Source organism: Helianthus annuus, chromosome 1 (genome assembly GCF_002127325.2).
Source record: "Helianthus annuus cultivar XRQ/B chromosome 1, HanXRQr2.0-SUNRISE, whole genome shotgun sequence".
Classification (NCBI taxonomy): domain Eukaryota; kingdom Viridiplantae; phylum Streptophyta; class Magnoliopsida; order Asterales; family Asteraceae; genus Helianthus; species Helianthus annuus.
This window is the reverse complement of record NC_035433.2, coordinates 142,122,747-142,138,249: the sequence shown is the minus strand read 5'-3', so window position 1 is coordinate 142,138,249 and position 15,503 is coordinate 142,122,747. Positions and strand designations below refer to the sequence as shown.

General features: G+C 35.5%; 1 protein-coding gene across 4 annotated transcripts; it reads right to left on the bottom strand.

Annotated features, from left to right (window-relative positions):
* Positions 1-1,714: 1,714 nt before the first annotated feature.
* On the bottom strand, positions 1,715-15,004 carry LOC110882315 (short integuments 2, mitochondrial). 4 transcript variants are annotated; one of them, XM_022130382.2, is made up of 10 exons: positions 14,797-15,004; positions 11,206-11,419; positions 9,350-9,440; positions 8,696-8,891; positions 8,513-8,617; positions 6,648-6,725; positions 5,240-5,381; positions 4,036-4,106; positions 3,099-3,413; positions 1,715-2,051 (listed from the first exon to the last, which is right to left on the bottom strand). In XM_022130382.2, exons 4-10 carry the CDS (start codon positions 8,858-8,860, stop codon positions 1,800-1,802), a joined length of 1,128 nt encoding a protein of 375 aa, XP_021986074.1. In that variant the 5' UTR covers positions 8,861-8,891; positions 9,350-9,440; positions 11,206-11,419; positions 14,797-15,004; the 3' UTR covers positions 1,715-1,799. The 4 variants fall into 4 exon arrangements, with proteins under 4 accessions (XP_021986074.1, XP_021986059.1, XP_021986064.1 ...); XM_022130367.2 differs by lacking the exon at positions 11,206-11,419 and having other exon boundaries at positions 8,696-8,904; XM_022130372.2 differs by lacking the exon at positions 11,206-11,419.
* Between the last annotated feature and the right edge of the window lie 499 nt (positions 15,005-15,503).

Below are 15,503 nucleotides of genomic sequence, written 5' to 3'. Positions count from 1 at the left end.
TTTTTGAAAAACAACACGCCCACTATGGACGGTCTTATATTGGTGTTTGAACTAAACATAAATTTCATTTCATGTACAAATTTATTATGGGTATCCTTAAAATAAAACGGTTTTTAAGGACTATTAGGTCTTGGGTTCGATTCCCACAAGTAAGTTTTTTTTCAAATTTTCTCTTAAAACTGGTGTATAGGCATTATAGCCTAATAATGGATATGGATATGATCGGGTAGCTTCGCTGGTGGCACGATGATACTCCAGTGGTCTGTTAGTGATCCAAATTTGTTGTTCAAAAATATATATGTAACGATCTTTGGGAAAGAAAATATAAAGTTATTTAAATTTAGGAGTATATGTTTCATGAACATTGTTTAGCTTAGTTTTGTATTTATTTTCTAACTACTGTAAGTAGGGATGAGATCGTTGCTAAATTGGATTAAACCGATAGCATACCGTATAGTATTGATACCAAAATTTAGCTAAAGCTCAAACCAAAACCAAAACCAAAACCAAAACCAAATACCGTACTATATATGTTCAGTTGGCACAAGTATGGTACGGTACCGTTAAAGTTTCGAACAAGTATTGTACAACATAGTACCGATGATAAAATTATGTTAATTTAAAAACCGAATGCCGTATTGTATATGTTCGATTGGTACCGATATGATACTTTACAAGTACGGTACCGCTATTCGATTATGTGGGGCACATTTTTTGTTTATGGGATAGTAATTTTGTTTTGTTTTGTTTGTGTACATGTGTTCATTTGTTTTTCTTGTGTCTGTGATCCGTATCAGTTTCTCCTATTGGGCTTTCGGTTTTTGGTAATGAAGTTTCTTGTTGGGCTTTCAGTGTCGCTAAGACCAAAGAATGTATGTATATACACAATGCATACCTCAAAAATTTTTAAAAAGATGGTTTTTTCAACCCAGAACCGGTTCTTCGATAAGGCGGGTAGGAACTGGAACCGGTTCCAGGTCGGGTCTGCCGGGTCGGGTTTGGAACCGGTTATTATGCCCATCTCTACACTGTTACATACTAGACATCAAAGTTGTCAAGATTGAGAACTTGATTATTTTTGTCACAACACAATTAGAATTTGGGTTGTCAAGTCAGATTGGGATCAAAATGTTCTACTAAATATTCCAGGACGCTTGCATGTGTGTTTGTGTTCATCTATAATTTCTTTTTATTAAGATACAGGTTTGATAAATATATGAACTGAAGGATACAAGTTTGATAAATATTTAAAAATAAATGCTTGAGCATAATTTATAGATAATGTGACAAAAACAAATAGTTAAAATGGCAATTATGAAGAGTAAATTACAAAAATCGTGTTTTATGTATGTCACTTATTGCAAATTGTGTCCTTTGTCTTTAATAATTACAGAAAATGTACTCGATGTTTGCAAACTCTTGCAAGTTATGTCCTTTAGCCCTAACTCAGTTAATTTTTGTGGTTAAATCTGACCAAATGGACCTCACATGAGAGTAAAATGACCAAAATACCCTCATGTGGGGTCCATTTGGTCAGATTTAACCACAAAAAATTAACTGAGTTAGGGCTAAAGGACATAACTTGCATGGGTTCGCAAACATCGAGTAGATTTTCTGTAATAATTGAAGACAAGGAACACAATTTGCAATAAGTGACATACATAAAGGACGATTTTTGTAATTTACTCAAGTATGAATGATTTCCTGACATATATTTAATATTTAATATAAAAACTGATTTTTTTAGAAGGAAATAGTTAAAAATGGCCCAAAAAAGGGTCATCTGAATTCCAGTGGATTCAAGATTTAGCAGTGACAATAGGAACATCATCAAGAATAAATGGGCCAAGTTTGCCAGCCCTAAATAAAGTAAGAAATTTCTTAGATACCATCATACGAGCCTCGTTTGCTCTATTCGAGATCTTTAATGCCTTCTGCAACGCTTCAAATTGTTTTTCGATCAAAATCTCCAACTCGTCTTCATCTTGCAAATCACCTTTAAATTCTGATAGAGTCGAATATAACGCGCATTGTACCTCTTTCGCGATACCCTTCATGTCAAAACACACACACATGAAACAAGTAAATGTGGATTTCATCCTAACGGGTCAAAACAGAGGTCGGATAGGGTAAACCATGGTTGTAGAACTCGCTAGGCGCTAGTCGGCTGGTCAGGTAGGGACTAGCGATTAATCGGGATTAATCGGATCAGACTTTTCATGTATAACTTTAAGTTTTATACATATATGTAAATAATTTTATACGTAATTTTTTTAAGTAGACAAGTTTTGACCGGAATCTGGCAGGTTTTGGCCAAAGTCTGATTTTTTCTGTTTTTTTGCAAATCTTTTCCTATTTTCATGATTTTTGCCTGGTTGACTAGGGCCGACTAGTGGTTAATGGATTGATTAACGAAAAATTAATCAGTAGAGAGCCGACTAGCGATTAATCGGTGACTAGTCGCTGATTAATCGCGATTTTTACAACATCGGGGTAAATCAATCAGGGCGTCAAATTTAAATACGACTAAAAAAAATATTATTCAACTAAGAATCTAATTTTATTGAAATATGAGTAAATTACAAAAATCGTCATTTGTGTATGTCACCTATTGCAAACTGTGTCCTTTGTCTTCAATAATTACAAAAAACGTACTCGATGTTTGCAAACCCTTGCAAGTTATGTCCTTCAGCCCTAACTCAGTTAATTTTTGGGGTTAAATCTGAACAAATGGACCCCACATGAGAGTATTTTTGTGGTTAAATCTGACCAAATGGACCGCACGTGAGATTAAAATGACCAAAATACCCTCATGTGGGGTCCATTTGGTCAGATTTAACCACAAAAAATTAATTGAGTTAAGGCTAAAGGACATAACTTGCAAGGGTTTGCAAACATCGAGTACGTTTTCTGTAATTATTGAAGATAAAGGACACAGTTTGCAATAAGTGACATACATAAAGGACGATTTTTGTAATTTACTCTTGAAGTATAAATGCTTTTGGAGGGAATCATACATAAAAATACCTTTAGGCGACGTTTGACCCGTTTACTTTATTTTACATGTTTAACTCGTTAGAGATGAAGGCAGAAGTTACCTCCACGTAATGCACATTCGATGCAACAGGGAGAGCTCGTCTTTTAGGCAAAAGATCCTTAATATTATAATCACGTTTATCATCGGTTTCATTTTGCGGCTCTTTCAAGGTGTTATTATGCACATTCCTCCAATGTAGGGGTGTTTGTCGTGTATTTAGAACCGCAAGCAAATACTGGGCAATACGTTCTTCACCCACGACAGAATCTTTCACGGATCCTGCAAGAGCTAATTTCAATCCTGTTTCAATGTCTGAAATGGAAGGTACAAGTACTCCTGGGGTATCGAGTACGTATATGCTAGGTCGTTGTGCAATCTGCATGTGAGAAGAAATCAACTTAAAAAACCTAATTGCTTTTTCGTCGATATTATCTATTATCTATATGTATTAATTCATAACATTTGGATGAATAGTGAAAATTTTTCTTATTGTGATTTTGTCTTTAGTGTTTTATTTTTTATTTTTTGTTTTTTTAATTATTTTTGCAACTTTAAGGTTTTTTTTTTATTTTGTAATAAATTTTTGTTTTTTATTATTTTCCCACAAAAATTAAATCAGTTTATTATTTTATTTTTTGTTAGTTTTGCTTACGTTTTTTCTCGAATTTGGTCGTCGTTCGGTTGCTACTTAGCACAGTGTTTGTTGGTCACGTTTGGTTCCTCAAGTTTTTTTACCCCCTCGACTTTCTAATACGTGTCCGTATAAATTCAACTACGTATACGTTTTACGTCACGTGAGTCACTTGGTGTTATAAATTCGTGGTTTTATTATTTTTTTCCAGTTTTGGTTGTCGTTCGGTTGCTACTTAGCATGGTTTTACGCCCTCCCTACAACGTTGTTATCATGACTTTACGCCCCCTCACCACAACGCGGGGGAGCCAACGACTAGTTATTATGAAATATACATTCTTATATTTTTTCTTTATTTAAGACCGACCTTAAATCCGGCAATATCCTGAGTTACACCAGGCAAGGGTCCTACTTTTGCTCGTTTCTTCTTCTCCTGCGCTAAGAAAAATCCAAAAACGTTATTGATAGAGAAGACATGCCTGCAAACTTTATACTTTAGAGGTCTCAATATGGGTTGGCTGGGTAGTGGTAAGAACAGGCCCACGTCAAAACGGGATTGGGCCAGAACGGTTGAGATTGAGTTGACCAGCAAACACTTTTTTGTCCACCTTTTAAACTTATTTTATAATCAACTTTCAACAAGTTTAATCCCGCTGCGACATTTGAGACTCATTCCCTTTAACGTAGGTCTTATATTTGAGCCCCTTGACCCGTTGATATAAAACATTACCCAAATTGACCAAACATAAGTTTTTATTTGTTCCCTTTCAACTTGTATTTTATTTCTTGATGTCTATATTAATTACTTATTTGGTTAACTAAGTTTAAACTTTAAATGACTATATTGCTATTATTTTTATTACGACTTACGGGAACTTTTTGATTAAAAATAAAAAAGAAGTTACTCAGCAATAATCCATCTAATAATATTCCGCGAACATTTATGAGATCTTGTATAGTTTATGTAGTAGAAAAAAAATAAATTTGCTAATGTTACTAATTAAGATGTAATTGAACGTTTCTGAAAAATGAAGAATATCACATTTAATAAAGACTATTGTTTAAGTTATACTTATATTACCTCCTTTCATATTAACTTATCATCATTTGTATTTTCTTTGACCCGACCTATTTATGACCCAACTCATGACCATGGTTGTTAATGGCGAATAGCGACAAATTGCGTTAAGGTACCTATATGCTACGTAGCAAATAGCGATAAATAGTGGGCGGCTATTTTATAAATAGCGATACACTAGAAAAAAAATTAAAAAATTTATACGTTTATTATATCAAAATACCCTGGTTAGTATATATGCTATTTTACATGTATATTTAACAAAAACTTAAAATCCAGCTATTTTATAGCTATATTTAATTGCTATTTGTATTAATAAAAACAAAAAAAAAATGTCGCTATTATCGCTATCTATCGCTACAACCCTAATAGCGAGCCTAGACCTATACGCTACGTAGTTCGCTATAGCGATCGCTACGCTCGCTATTGACAACTATGCTCATGACCCAACTATGTCAAATCCTATTTGTGACCCAACTAGTTAACATATTACCAGGAAAACGCGATGATGCAATTTGATGAATGCAGTTGATCAAAGCAGACTTCCCGACGTTTGGCACGCCTACCACCATCACAAGAAGAGTAGGTTCTTTCGCAATCTTTTCCTTCAGTTTCAGCTCAACAAGTTCAAGAAGCTACGTTTTATGAATTTAAACACAAGTTAGACCTTTTAAAACAACCGTTAATGTGTAAATATATCTACCAAATGTAACAAGCAAAGAATTTCATCGATCCAATTAGATCAACTACATGTTTGTTCCATTCGTAATCCATATTAACTACATTCATATAAATATTGTAAATGTTTAAGCAAGGAACAGTCACTGGTCACAGTTTAAAATAAATTGTAGAGTAAATTACAATTTTGGCCCCTAAGGTTTAGTCAGTTTAACCCTTTCGGCCCAAAAGGGAATCTTTTGACATATCAGACCCTGAGGTTGACTTTTGTAACGATTTTGGCTCCTAACACTAACTTTGTTACTTTTTATAGTTAAGTGTAAGGGTATTTTGGTCCTCTTACACCTTCAAGGTTGTTTATGTAAATTACAAAGTTTTTGTTTTAAATGTAAAGGGCCATTTTTATGATTTACATAATCAACCCCTGAGGTGTAAAAGTACTAAAAGTCTAAAATACCCTTACACTTAACAGAAAAAAGTAACAGAGTTGGTGTTAGGGGCCAAAACCGCTACAAAATGAAACCTTAGGGTCTGATCAGGGCCGGCCCAAGGGTAAGCCAAATGAGGCTTGGGCCTTGGGCCACCAAAACTATAGGGCCTCCACAATTTGATGAAACCATGGTCCATTTATAAAAGATTTAGGGTGTGGGTTATCAATAGATTGATGCTTGGTAGTGTAGTGGTTTTGTGTATGTATGAATGTTGGTGAGACCCGGGTTCAAATCCCTGGTTCGCCATTTTTTTTCTTGTTTTTAAATTTTAACACAATCTTTCAAATAATTACACTTGGGCCCTTCAAGTTTAACTTTCAATCACATACATTTTTTTGGGAAAAAGGCCACAAGATTTTACTTCGCCTTAGGCCACCAAAATGGTTGAGCCGGCCCTGGGTCTGATATGTCAAAAAATTCCTTTTTGGGACGAAAAGGTTAAACTGACTAAACCTTAGGGGCCAAAATAGTAATTTACTCTAAATTATACTTAACAGAAACTAAAATACCCTTACACTTAACAGAAAAAAGTAACAGAGTTGGTGTTAGGGGCCAAAACCGCTAAAAATGAAACCTTAGGGTCTGGTATATCAAAAGATTCCTTTTTGGGTCGAAAAGGTTAAACTGACTAAACCTCAGGGGCCAAAATAGTAATTTACTCTAAATTATACTTGCGGAACTTGAGAAACTTCATGTCAGTTAAGTTCATCAATAAAGAGGAATAAAACAAACCTTCTGAACAGAGCTCCTGCTGTGTGCATTGATAGGAAGACAATCTTGCTTACAGGATTCAAAGTAATCAACCCATTTCTGACAAAATTCAAAAACGATATACGAGGTTCACACACACACACAAACATAAAGCTGAGAACCGACAGACGGCGTACTTTTCAGAACCAAGGTATGTTGTGAACCGTGTGAACCAACTAAGAATGCATACATATCGCTTCAATGAAAAGACGTAATTTAAAAAACAATGTTTTATTTAGAGTAAATTGCCATTTTAGTCCCTGGGTTTTTGTCTAAATTGCCATTTTAGTTCAAATATTTTTTTTCTCCTCTGGGTCCCTGACTTTTCCTTTTTCTTGCCATTTTGATCACATTGCCTAATTTAGTCTAAAAACCAGGTTATAATCATGGGTATTTTTAGCATTAAATTATTTTTCAGATTTATAAACTATGTTGTAAACTACCCCAGGTTATCACTACACAACAGTTATGCCAAAAATACCCCTAGTTATAACCAGATTTTTAGACTGAGTTAGGCAATGTGATCAAAATGGCAAGAAAATGGAAAAGTCAGGGACCCAGAAGAGAAAAAAAAAAACTATTTGAACTAAAATGGCAATTTGCACCAAACCTCAGGGACTAAAATGGCAATTTACTCTTTTATTTATCTATCTCCACTATTTCTTTGTTTTATCTCCCCTCTCCTAAATTTTTTTACAAAAAAATAAAATAAAAATGTGCATGTACTGCATATGCATTCATGCATTTTTTAAAAGTAAACGCTAAACATATTAAAATTTATATGCGTTCTAAGTCTCAGTTTAAAAAAGTGTGCCTAAGGCGGAATCGGATGTGCTTCAGGTGACATAAGACGCACGTGAGGCGCGCATGTACAACAGGCTTTTTGGGTTGTACATGTAAAAATTTTATATGTTAAAACAAATATAAAGCTTATTTATAGCTATATTGTGGTTACGGGATGCTAAAAGCCAATGAAATATAAAATATATATATATATATATTCACTTTGCGCTTTGCATACAAAAACCGCACCGCTTTTGCACTTCACACTTTGTGCCCTAGTTCTTGATTTTTAAAACCAAAAATCTAGTCTAACCATTAAGGCGAGTACGAGAGTTCTCATACTGATGGTTTCCGAAAAAAAGAACGCCTTTCGCTATCTTGGTTTAAAAAAGCGTGCCTTAGGCGCGCTTAAGCGCGAGGCTCACACCTTGGGGCTTTTTTGCTCAGTGCCTAGAGTAATTACAAGAAGCCCCAAAAGGCACGCTTTTTTGGGATTTTTCTGGGCTTTATTGGCCTGAGGCGCGCGCCTCTTGTACCCGAGGCGTTTTTATGCATCTAACTGTTGTACCTCGGGTTTTTTTTTTTTGGCTTGTACATGCAGCTAAAATCATACAAAAACCTTACTTATAGCTATATTTTGGGTAGGGAAAGCTAAAAACGTATGGGATATATAAAAAATATATATAATTAGGTTTTTTTGGCTTGTACATAAAGCTAAAATCATACAAAAACCTTGCTTATAGCTATATTTTGGGTAGGGAAAGCTAAAAACGTATGGGATATATAAAATTATATATAATTAGCTTGTGCCTCGGTACGAAAAGTTCGCCGCTTTTGAGCTTTGCGCCTCAGTTTTAGACCTCGTTGCTTCTGTGCGCCTCTCGCTTTTTAAAACCAAGGTCGCTATATATATATTCCCTAAATCTCCAAATAATAGCTAGTCATTAAATCTGTTGTGACTTTAGCATCTCAAGATACTAATGGCTACAAAAAAAAAAAAAAAAAAAAAAAAAAAAAAAAAAAAAACACACAAGTTAAGAAACAGAGAGTTATTTAACACATACATGCATAATATTGGGGTTAGCTAAATCCTTCTTATTGAGAGCAATTACACGCCGTTTGGTGGATAATCGAGGTTGAAGGTCTTGATTCGCAGACGATAACGGAATCTGTTTGTCAAATTTTACAATTACTGAACACAAATAAAAATATAAAACAGTGAACCTGTAAACAACAGAAGTGCTTACTCGTGAATCACGAACTTCGATGACGAGATCGGCGAGCTTGAGGCGAGCGTTAATGGCGCGAGTGGCGGCGGCCATATGGCCCGGGTACCAGTTGATGGTGCCGCCGCCCGTGTTGAAACTCATGTCTCCTAAGCATTTCTTCAGTATCTTCCCCACGGGACTCATGTTTGTTGCAACGGTGGTTGAAAGTTTGAAACTGTGACGTGTCACTATTACAGATATCAAAACCGAAACCAATCCATAATAGGAAATAAAATAATGAGTTAAATGCCATTTTAGTCCCTGTGGTTTGGGCCATTTTGCCAGTTTAGTCCAAAGGTTTCATTTTTAACCTGTGGGTCCAAAAAGGTTTCACAATTGCCATTTTAGTCCACTTGGTTAACTTCATCCATTTTTTCTGTTAACGAGAAGGCCAATTTGGTCATTTTGTATGTAATTTTGTTAACTAAAAGGATAATTCAGCCATATAAAATGACCGAATTGGCCTTCTCGTTAACAGAAAAAATGGATGAAGTTAACCCAGTGGGCTAAAATGGCAACTGTTAAACCTTTTTGGACCCACAGGTTAAAAATGAAACCTTTGGACTAAACTGGCAAAATGGCCCAAACCACAGGGACTAAAATGGCATTTAACTCTAAAATAATCCTAATTACCTTTTTATTAGGTTACAAATAATACAATTAACAAGTGATCGTCAACTTCTTTTAACGCTCCTCACTGATTCCCCAAATATTCCCGGATTACCTGTCGAACAAATAAGACAAAACAACAAAGAAATATACGGTTGAGCCAAAAATTACTCAGTAACGGAGAAATCAACAGCACAAGTAAAGACAAATCAGCGAAAAGCATAACATAACAGAACTGAGACTGAACTGAAATGGTTACAGATACAGGTACCGAAACAGGTGCAGACACATAACCGATACAAGAACCCATCTGAAACTACAACGGAAACTGATACGGAAATAGAAGTCATATAGATGCATAAGTGAATCAAAGTCGAAAGTGAAACCGCAATTGAAACTAAACGGGTAACGCAACAACTGATACGGAAATAGAAGTCATATACATACTGACGGATACAAACTAAACGGGTAACGCAACAACTGAATCAAAGTCGAAAGTGAAACCGCAATTGAAACTGAGGCGGATACCGAGACAAAATTGGTACAGATACCGAGTCAAAACATGTATAACCATAGTTACTAAAGGCGTTAGGCGCACTCAAGGCGCATAGGTCTCGCCTGTGGCGCAAGGCGCAAAAAAAGTGCGGGCCTGAGAAAAAAAAAAAGCGCACAACAAAAAAAACTTAAAAACATTTTATATAATAGAAAGTTAATACTATTCTTCAAATAAAATAAAGAGTTAAATGCTTGGTTGGTCCCTGTGGTTTGCAAAATTTTCATACTTGGTCCTAGTGGTTTACTAATTACACGCGTGGTCCCAAAAGTTGTCAAAAATGAACTCGGTTGGTCCCCTGACCTAACTTCTGTTAAATTTCTCAGTTGTTAACTGTGTATGAAATGACTATATTACCCTTGAACAATTAAAAGAAATAAAAAATATATATATAAAGAATATGGCCCACTAGTCATCTTCTTCAACCTCTCTCTCTAAAAAAACTCTAACACCACCATCTCCTTCACCTTCACAACCCACCACAACCTGCAACTACCTCCACCACCACCGTATTCTTCTTCCTCCTTTTTTCAGTCCAATCTCCTCTCTCTCCATAACCAAATGTTCAAATAACTAACGAATTGAATTCATTGGAAATCAATAGATTAACGAGATATCAAAATACCCCCCATCTATAGATACCCCTCAACTAACTGTTGACTTGATCAAACAGCAGATCCATCACCTTATTAAAGACCAAAATTGCCCAACTTGTGAAAGATTATCAACACCAGCATATGGTGTGTGCACACCTAGGGCTGGCAATTCTGACACGAACACGATAACACGACACGAACCTACACGAAGTTAACAGGTTTCGTGTTTGACCTTAACAGGTTTCGTGTCTAAACAGGTCGACACGATAAGACCTGTTTAAATTTCGTGTCTAAACGGGTTAAAACCCGTTAACCTGTTAAGACCCGTTAGTGACCTGTTTATAATTTTAAATTAAAAAAATATATCAAATATGTGGGGTTAACAGGCCGTGTTCGTGTCTTAACAGGTCATGTTCGTGTCTTAACAGGTCGTGTTCATGTCTTAAACAGGTCATATGATATGATGGTAACATTTTCGTGTCTTAACAGGTCATTTCGTGTAACCTGTTTATTAACAGGTTCGTGTTCGTGTTTGGAAAATCAGACACGATAAGATTTCATGTCGTGTTCGTGTCTTATCGGATTCGTGTCTTAACAGATCGGGTTGACCCGATATGCCAGCCCTATGCACACCATAAAACCCCAAATCAGGGTATTGACACCCTTACTTCTAGTATATGAGTTAGCTGCAAACCTTTGAAAATCAATTATATATACAAATAACAAAATACCTGAATTAGATGACCAACTCTAATTGAAAAAGCTCACTATCGCCATTTTCAGATCTCGATTATTCTCCAGGAATCTTGTGGCCTTTTATCGCATACTGGTGGTAACGGGTCGGGTAATGTTCGATTTGGACAACTTCAAATTCACACTTGCAGGTTCAGTTGCAGGTTCGTTTTTCTAGTAGCAGGCTCCGGCAGGATCGATGTGCACCTTCAGCTGGGAGGTAAAGAGGGAGAGAGAGATGAGGGGACTGAAAAAAGAGGAGGAAGAAGAATATGGTGGTGGTGTTGATAGTTGCAGGTTGTGGTAGGTTGTGAAGGTGGAGGAGGTGGTGGTGTTAGAGTTTTTTTAGGGCATGCTTGGGTAAGCTTATTGAAACAACTTTATTGACTTATTGGCTTTTTGAAAAAGTCAAGATTTTGTGACTTATTGACTTATTGGCTTTTCCCCCTCACATACACCCTCTTTGCCAAACATCATTTTAGAGCTTATGACTTTTCAAAAAGCCAATAAGTCAATAAGTTGTTTCAAAAAGCTTACCCAAACATGCCCTTAAAGAGAGAGTGGTTGAAGAAGATGACTAGTGGGTATCTTCTTTATATATATATTTTTTTTATTTATTTTAATTGTTCAAGGGTAATATAGTCATTTCACACATAGTTAATTGGGAAATTTAACAAAGGTTAGGTCATGGGACCAACCGAGTTCATTTTTGACAACTTTTGGGACCACACGTGTAATTAGTAAACCACTAGGACCAAGTATGAAAATTTTGTAAACCACAGGGACCAACCAAGCATTTAACTCTAAAATAAAACTAAAGCTATTATATAACATGGGTAAAGTTCTTGTACAAATAATCTTAACATACTAAACATACAAATTGAAGGAAAACTCAAAAAGACAAGGTGGCATTTTTGTAATTATCAATAACTATCAAAGTTACTCTACAAATATACCTAAAAAAACCTAACCACTCCCCCACCCCCAAAAAAAACCTAAACCCCCCCCCCAACCCCCCAAAAACCTAAAAAAACCTAACCCCCCCCCCCACCCCCCCAAAAACCTAAAAAAAACCTAACCCCCCCCCCCCCCCACACCCCCAAAAACCTAAAAAAAACCTAAACCCCCCCCCCCCCCCAACCCAAGCTAAAATGCTAAAAACTAAACCCCCAAAAAAACCTAAAAAAATCTAAAAAAATAAAAAAAAAAAACACATAAATTATTTTATTTTATTTTTTTAACATTTTTTATTAAAAAATCGCTACTTTTAGTAGCTGCCAAAAAAAAAATTTTTTTTTTTTGCTAACGAAATGTAGCGATTTTTTAATAAAAAATGTAAAAAAAAAATTGTGTTTTTTTAGGTATTTTTGGTTGTAACTTTGATAGTTGGTGGTAATTACAAAAATGCCACCTTGTCTTTTTGGGTTTTCCTTCAATTTGTATGTTTAGTATGTTAAGATTATTTGTATTTGATCTTTTGCCTATATAACATTTGATATCGTCTATTTAGTACCAAAAGTTATAAATGCTTGTTTATAAGTGTAGAAAAATAGTTTTCGTTAGATAAAAGTAGGAAATCGAGCTGGAATCTTGCCAGAATTTAAAGAATTTGGCCGAAAACTCTCCAGAATCTAGGAATCTCACTGGAATATGCACATGAACCATCACCTGGAGAATTAAAGCGCAATTGTCTTGACTTAAGGCGCAATTGCCTCGCCTTGCTAGGAAATTGGGCCTAGGCGCAAGAGGCGATGGCTATTAACAACTATGTGTATAACTAATACTGAATATAAAAAGGGCCAAAATCTATAATCACTAATCAGATACATAATCAATGACCTTAAATATTGTTTGGTACAAGAATGATGTTCTCAATCTAATACTTGCAGTTATAAAATGCTTTGTTAATGTTTTCATGTTTTCTTCACATAAGCCTTGGTCGTGAGCAACAAAAAGAGTCGGTGTCATTCAGAAACAGTACACTTAAAACTGTTTGCTACCATACAACTTTGATTGTTCATATTTTTTAATTTAATTTGTGTGTCTTGATAGATAACTAGTTTTTTTACACGCCGCGCGTTGCGGCGGCGCCGTACGCGAGATGGCGGCGCCGTACGCGAGGTCGTTGAATGAAAATATATTATATTTGACCCGATTTGTTTCCAAACAAAATTTACGTCGAAACGTAGACCAATCCAAAACATACATAAAATAAACACGTGTGGTGGCATCGTATGCAGCGTGATAAAATAGAGACTAAAATTGACCCAACTCATTTCTTAACTAAATTTACGTCGGAACATATAGTAACTCAAATTTATTTCGCCGAATGAAACTCAAACGTATTATATTTGACCCGATTTGTTTCCAAACAAATTTTACGTCAAAACATACATAAAAATAAAACATTTTTTTAATTGACTTGACTTATTTAAAAAAACTACGTTAAAGCGTAGACAAACTCAAATTTATATTGACACGTACATCAAAATAATAACGTAAGAAATTAGATTTAGAATAAACTCGAAACTTTTGAAACTTGATGGATCAAAATGACATGTATAAAATTAGAGGGTTAATTTTGTCATTATAACAAAGTTTAGGGATAGAAGGGGTTGGTGGCTTATGCCACCGACCTTCTTCTTTTAAGGTATTATAAATATAAATGATTCTGAAAGTTACATTTCAAAATTTTAAATGCGTTTGTTATCCGAATTATCCCACCAATTCTAGTACGTGCTTAAAGCTTGGTTGGTATTATTTTTTATACACAAAAACGTGCTTTATTGTTCACAATGCATATAATATTATATGTACTAAAATATAAATAAAATAGTGAAACTTCTTCGCGTGTTGCGGCTAGAATTCGGTCAATATCGGTTCGGTTCGTTACGATGGCGGTACACTACTGGCATTTGGTATGGAAGCTGAAAGATAAAACTCAAAAATATAGTTGTAGTATGCCCAAAAGAACATTGACACATGTTTCACATTGATCAAAAACCATAAAAAAACGAATATCAATACCGACGTTGTTCAAACGAAATTGAAGTGGAACTCATATTGTTGTGAAGGTATCCGTTAGTACCAACACTCGTTATAACTTACAATATAAGAAAGATACTCCATTTCATTGCGTATACAACTCTGCTTTCAACAAAATATGTCAAAATTAAAAAAAATTATATTTACATGTATGGTATAAAAATATCATTCATCATTACAACAAAAACCACTAAAGCAACATATACAACTGATATATGCATAAACTTGTTGCCAATTTTTTTGAACAAATTGGTTTAGAACAAAAAACCACTAAAGCTACATGTACAACTTATATATGCACAAATTTGTTGCAAAATAATAGTATATAAATAAATGTTGGATGGAAACAGGTATTTGATTGATTTTAATAAAATAAAAAAAAAAAACAGTTGTTCTAAAGTTAAAACCCACCCAGTTACTGTTCTGCAATCTCATATTACGATTTCACCAATTACTAATTAAAAAAAAAAAAACTGAGTTGAAGTTGTAGTCCAGATTAAATATTAAATATTGTAGATAAAATGGAATGGAGATGGGGGAGTTACCTGAATTTGAATGAAACGGGATGAAAGCGGTGTGCGAAGGGAGCAGCGGTGGCCGACAGAGGGGCAGCTATGTGCGGAGTAATCGCAACAACAAACATAGGTGATGATGATGGTGAGGTTACAAGAGATGAAAACGTAATGGCGGCGGTTCTAGAGTCAGGGCATGTTTGGCTAATCTTTTCTACACAACTTATTCACTTCGCTTTTTGGAAGTATGAAGTAACTTATTAGGGTGAGAGGGCACTCACCTTTTAGGAGAGTTTTCTCTCTTACACACATCAAATCAAGTTATGTCACGTCAACTCCCCTTTTAAACTCCTCTCACACCCTCAATTTGATGGCGGCACTCCTCTTAGGGGAATTATTTTTTTATTCAAAAATAAAAAATAAAAAAAATAATTGATTGGTTGAAAATTAGGGTGGCCCACCATCTCCTCTCTCCTTCATGCGGTGAACCCTCCCCGACCCCCCTCCCCGATTTGCCTCACCGCAGGGATTGCGGCTAGGGCTGTAAACGAGCCGAGTCGAGCCGAGCTAGACCCAGCTCGAGCTCGGCTCGAACTCGATTCGAGCTGGCTCGGCTCGAGCTCGAATTTCAAATCGAGCTGAGATTTGAGGCTCGAGCTCGGCTCGATTAGAATTCGAGCTAGCTCGGCTCGGCTCGATCTAGCTCGAACTAACAAAGAACCACAAAATTTATTACTTAA

Bases quoted from the DNA above. Each gene is read 5' to 3' on its own strand.
- LOC110882315 (XM_022130382.2), bottom strand. From the start codon at position 8,860: ATGAGTCCCGTGGGGAAGATACTGAAGAAATGCTTAGGAGACATGAGT. The intron at 5,382-6,647 runs GTTTGTTTTATT...CATAAAACGTAG, and splicing joins GCAGGAGCTCTGTTCAGAAG to CTTCTTGAACTTGTTGAGCT. The intron at 3,414-4,035 runs GTCGGTCTTAAA...TCTCACATGCAG, and splicing joins AGGATATTGCCGGATTTAAG to ATTGCACAACGACCTAGCAT.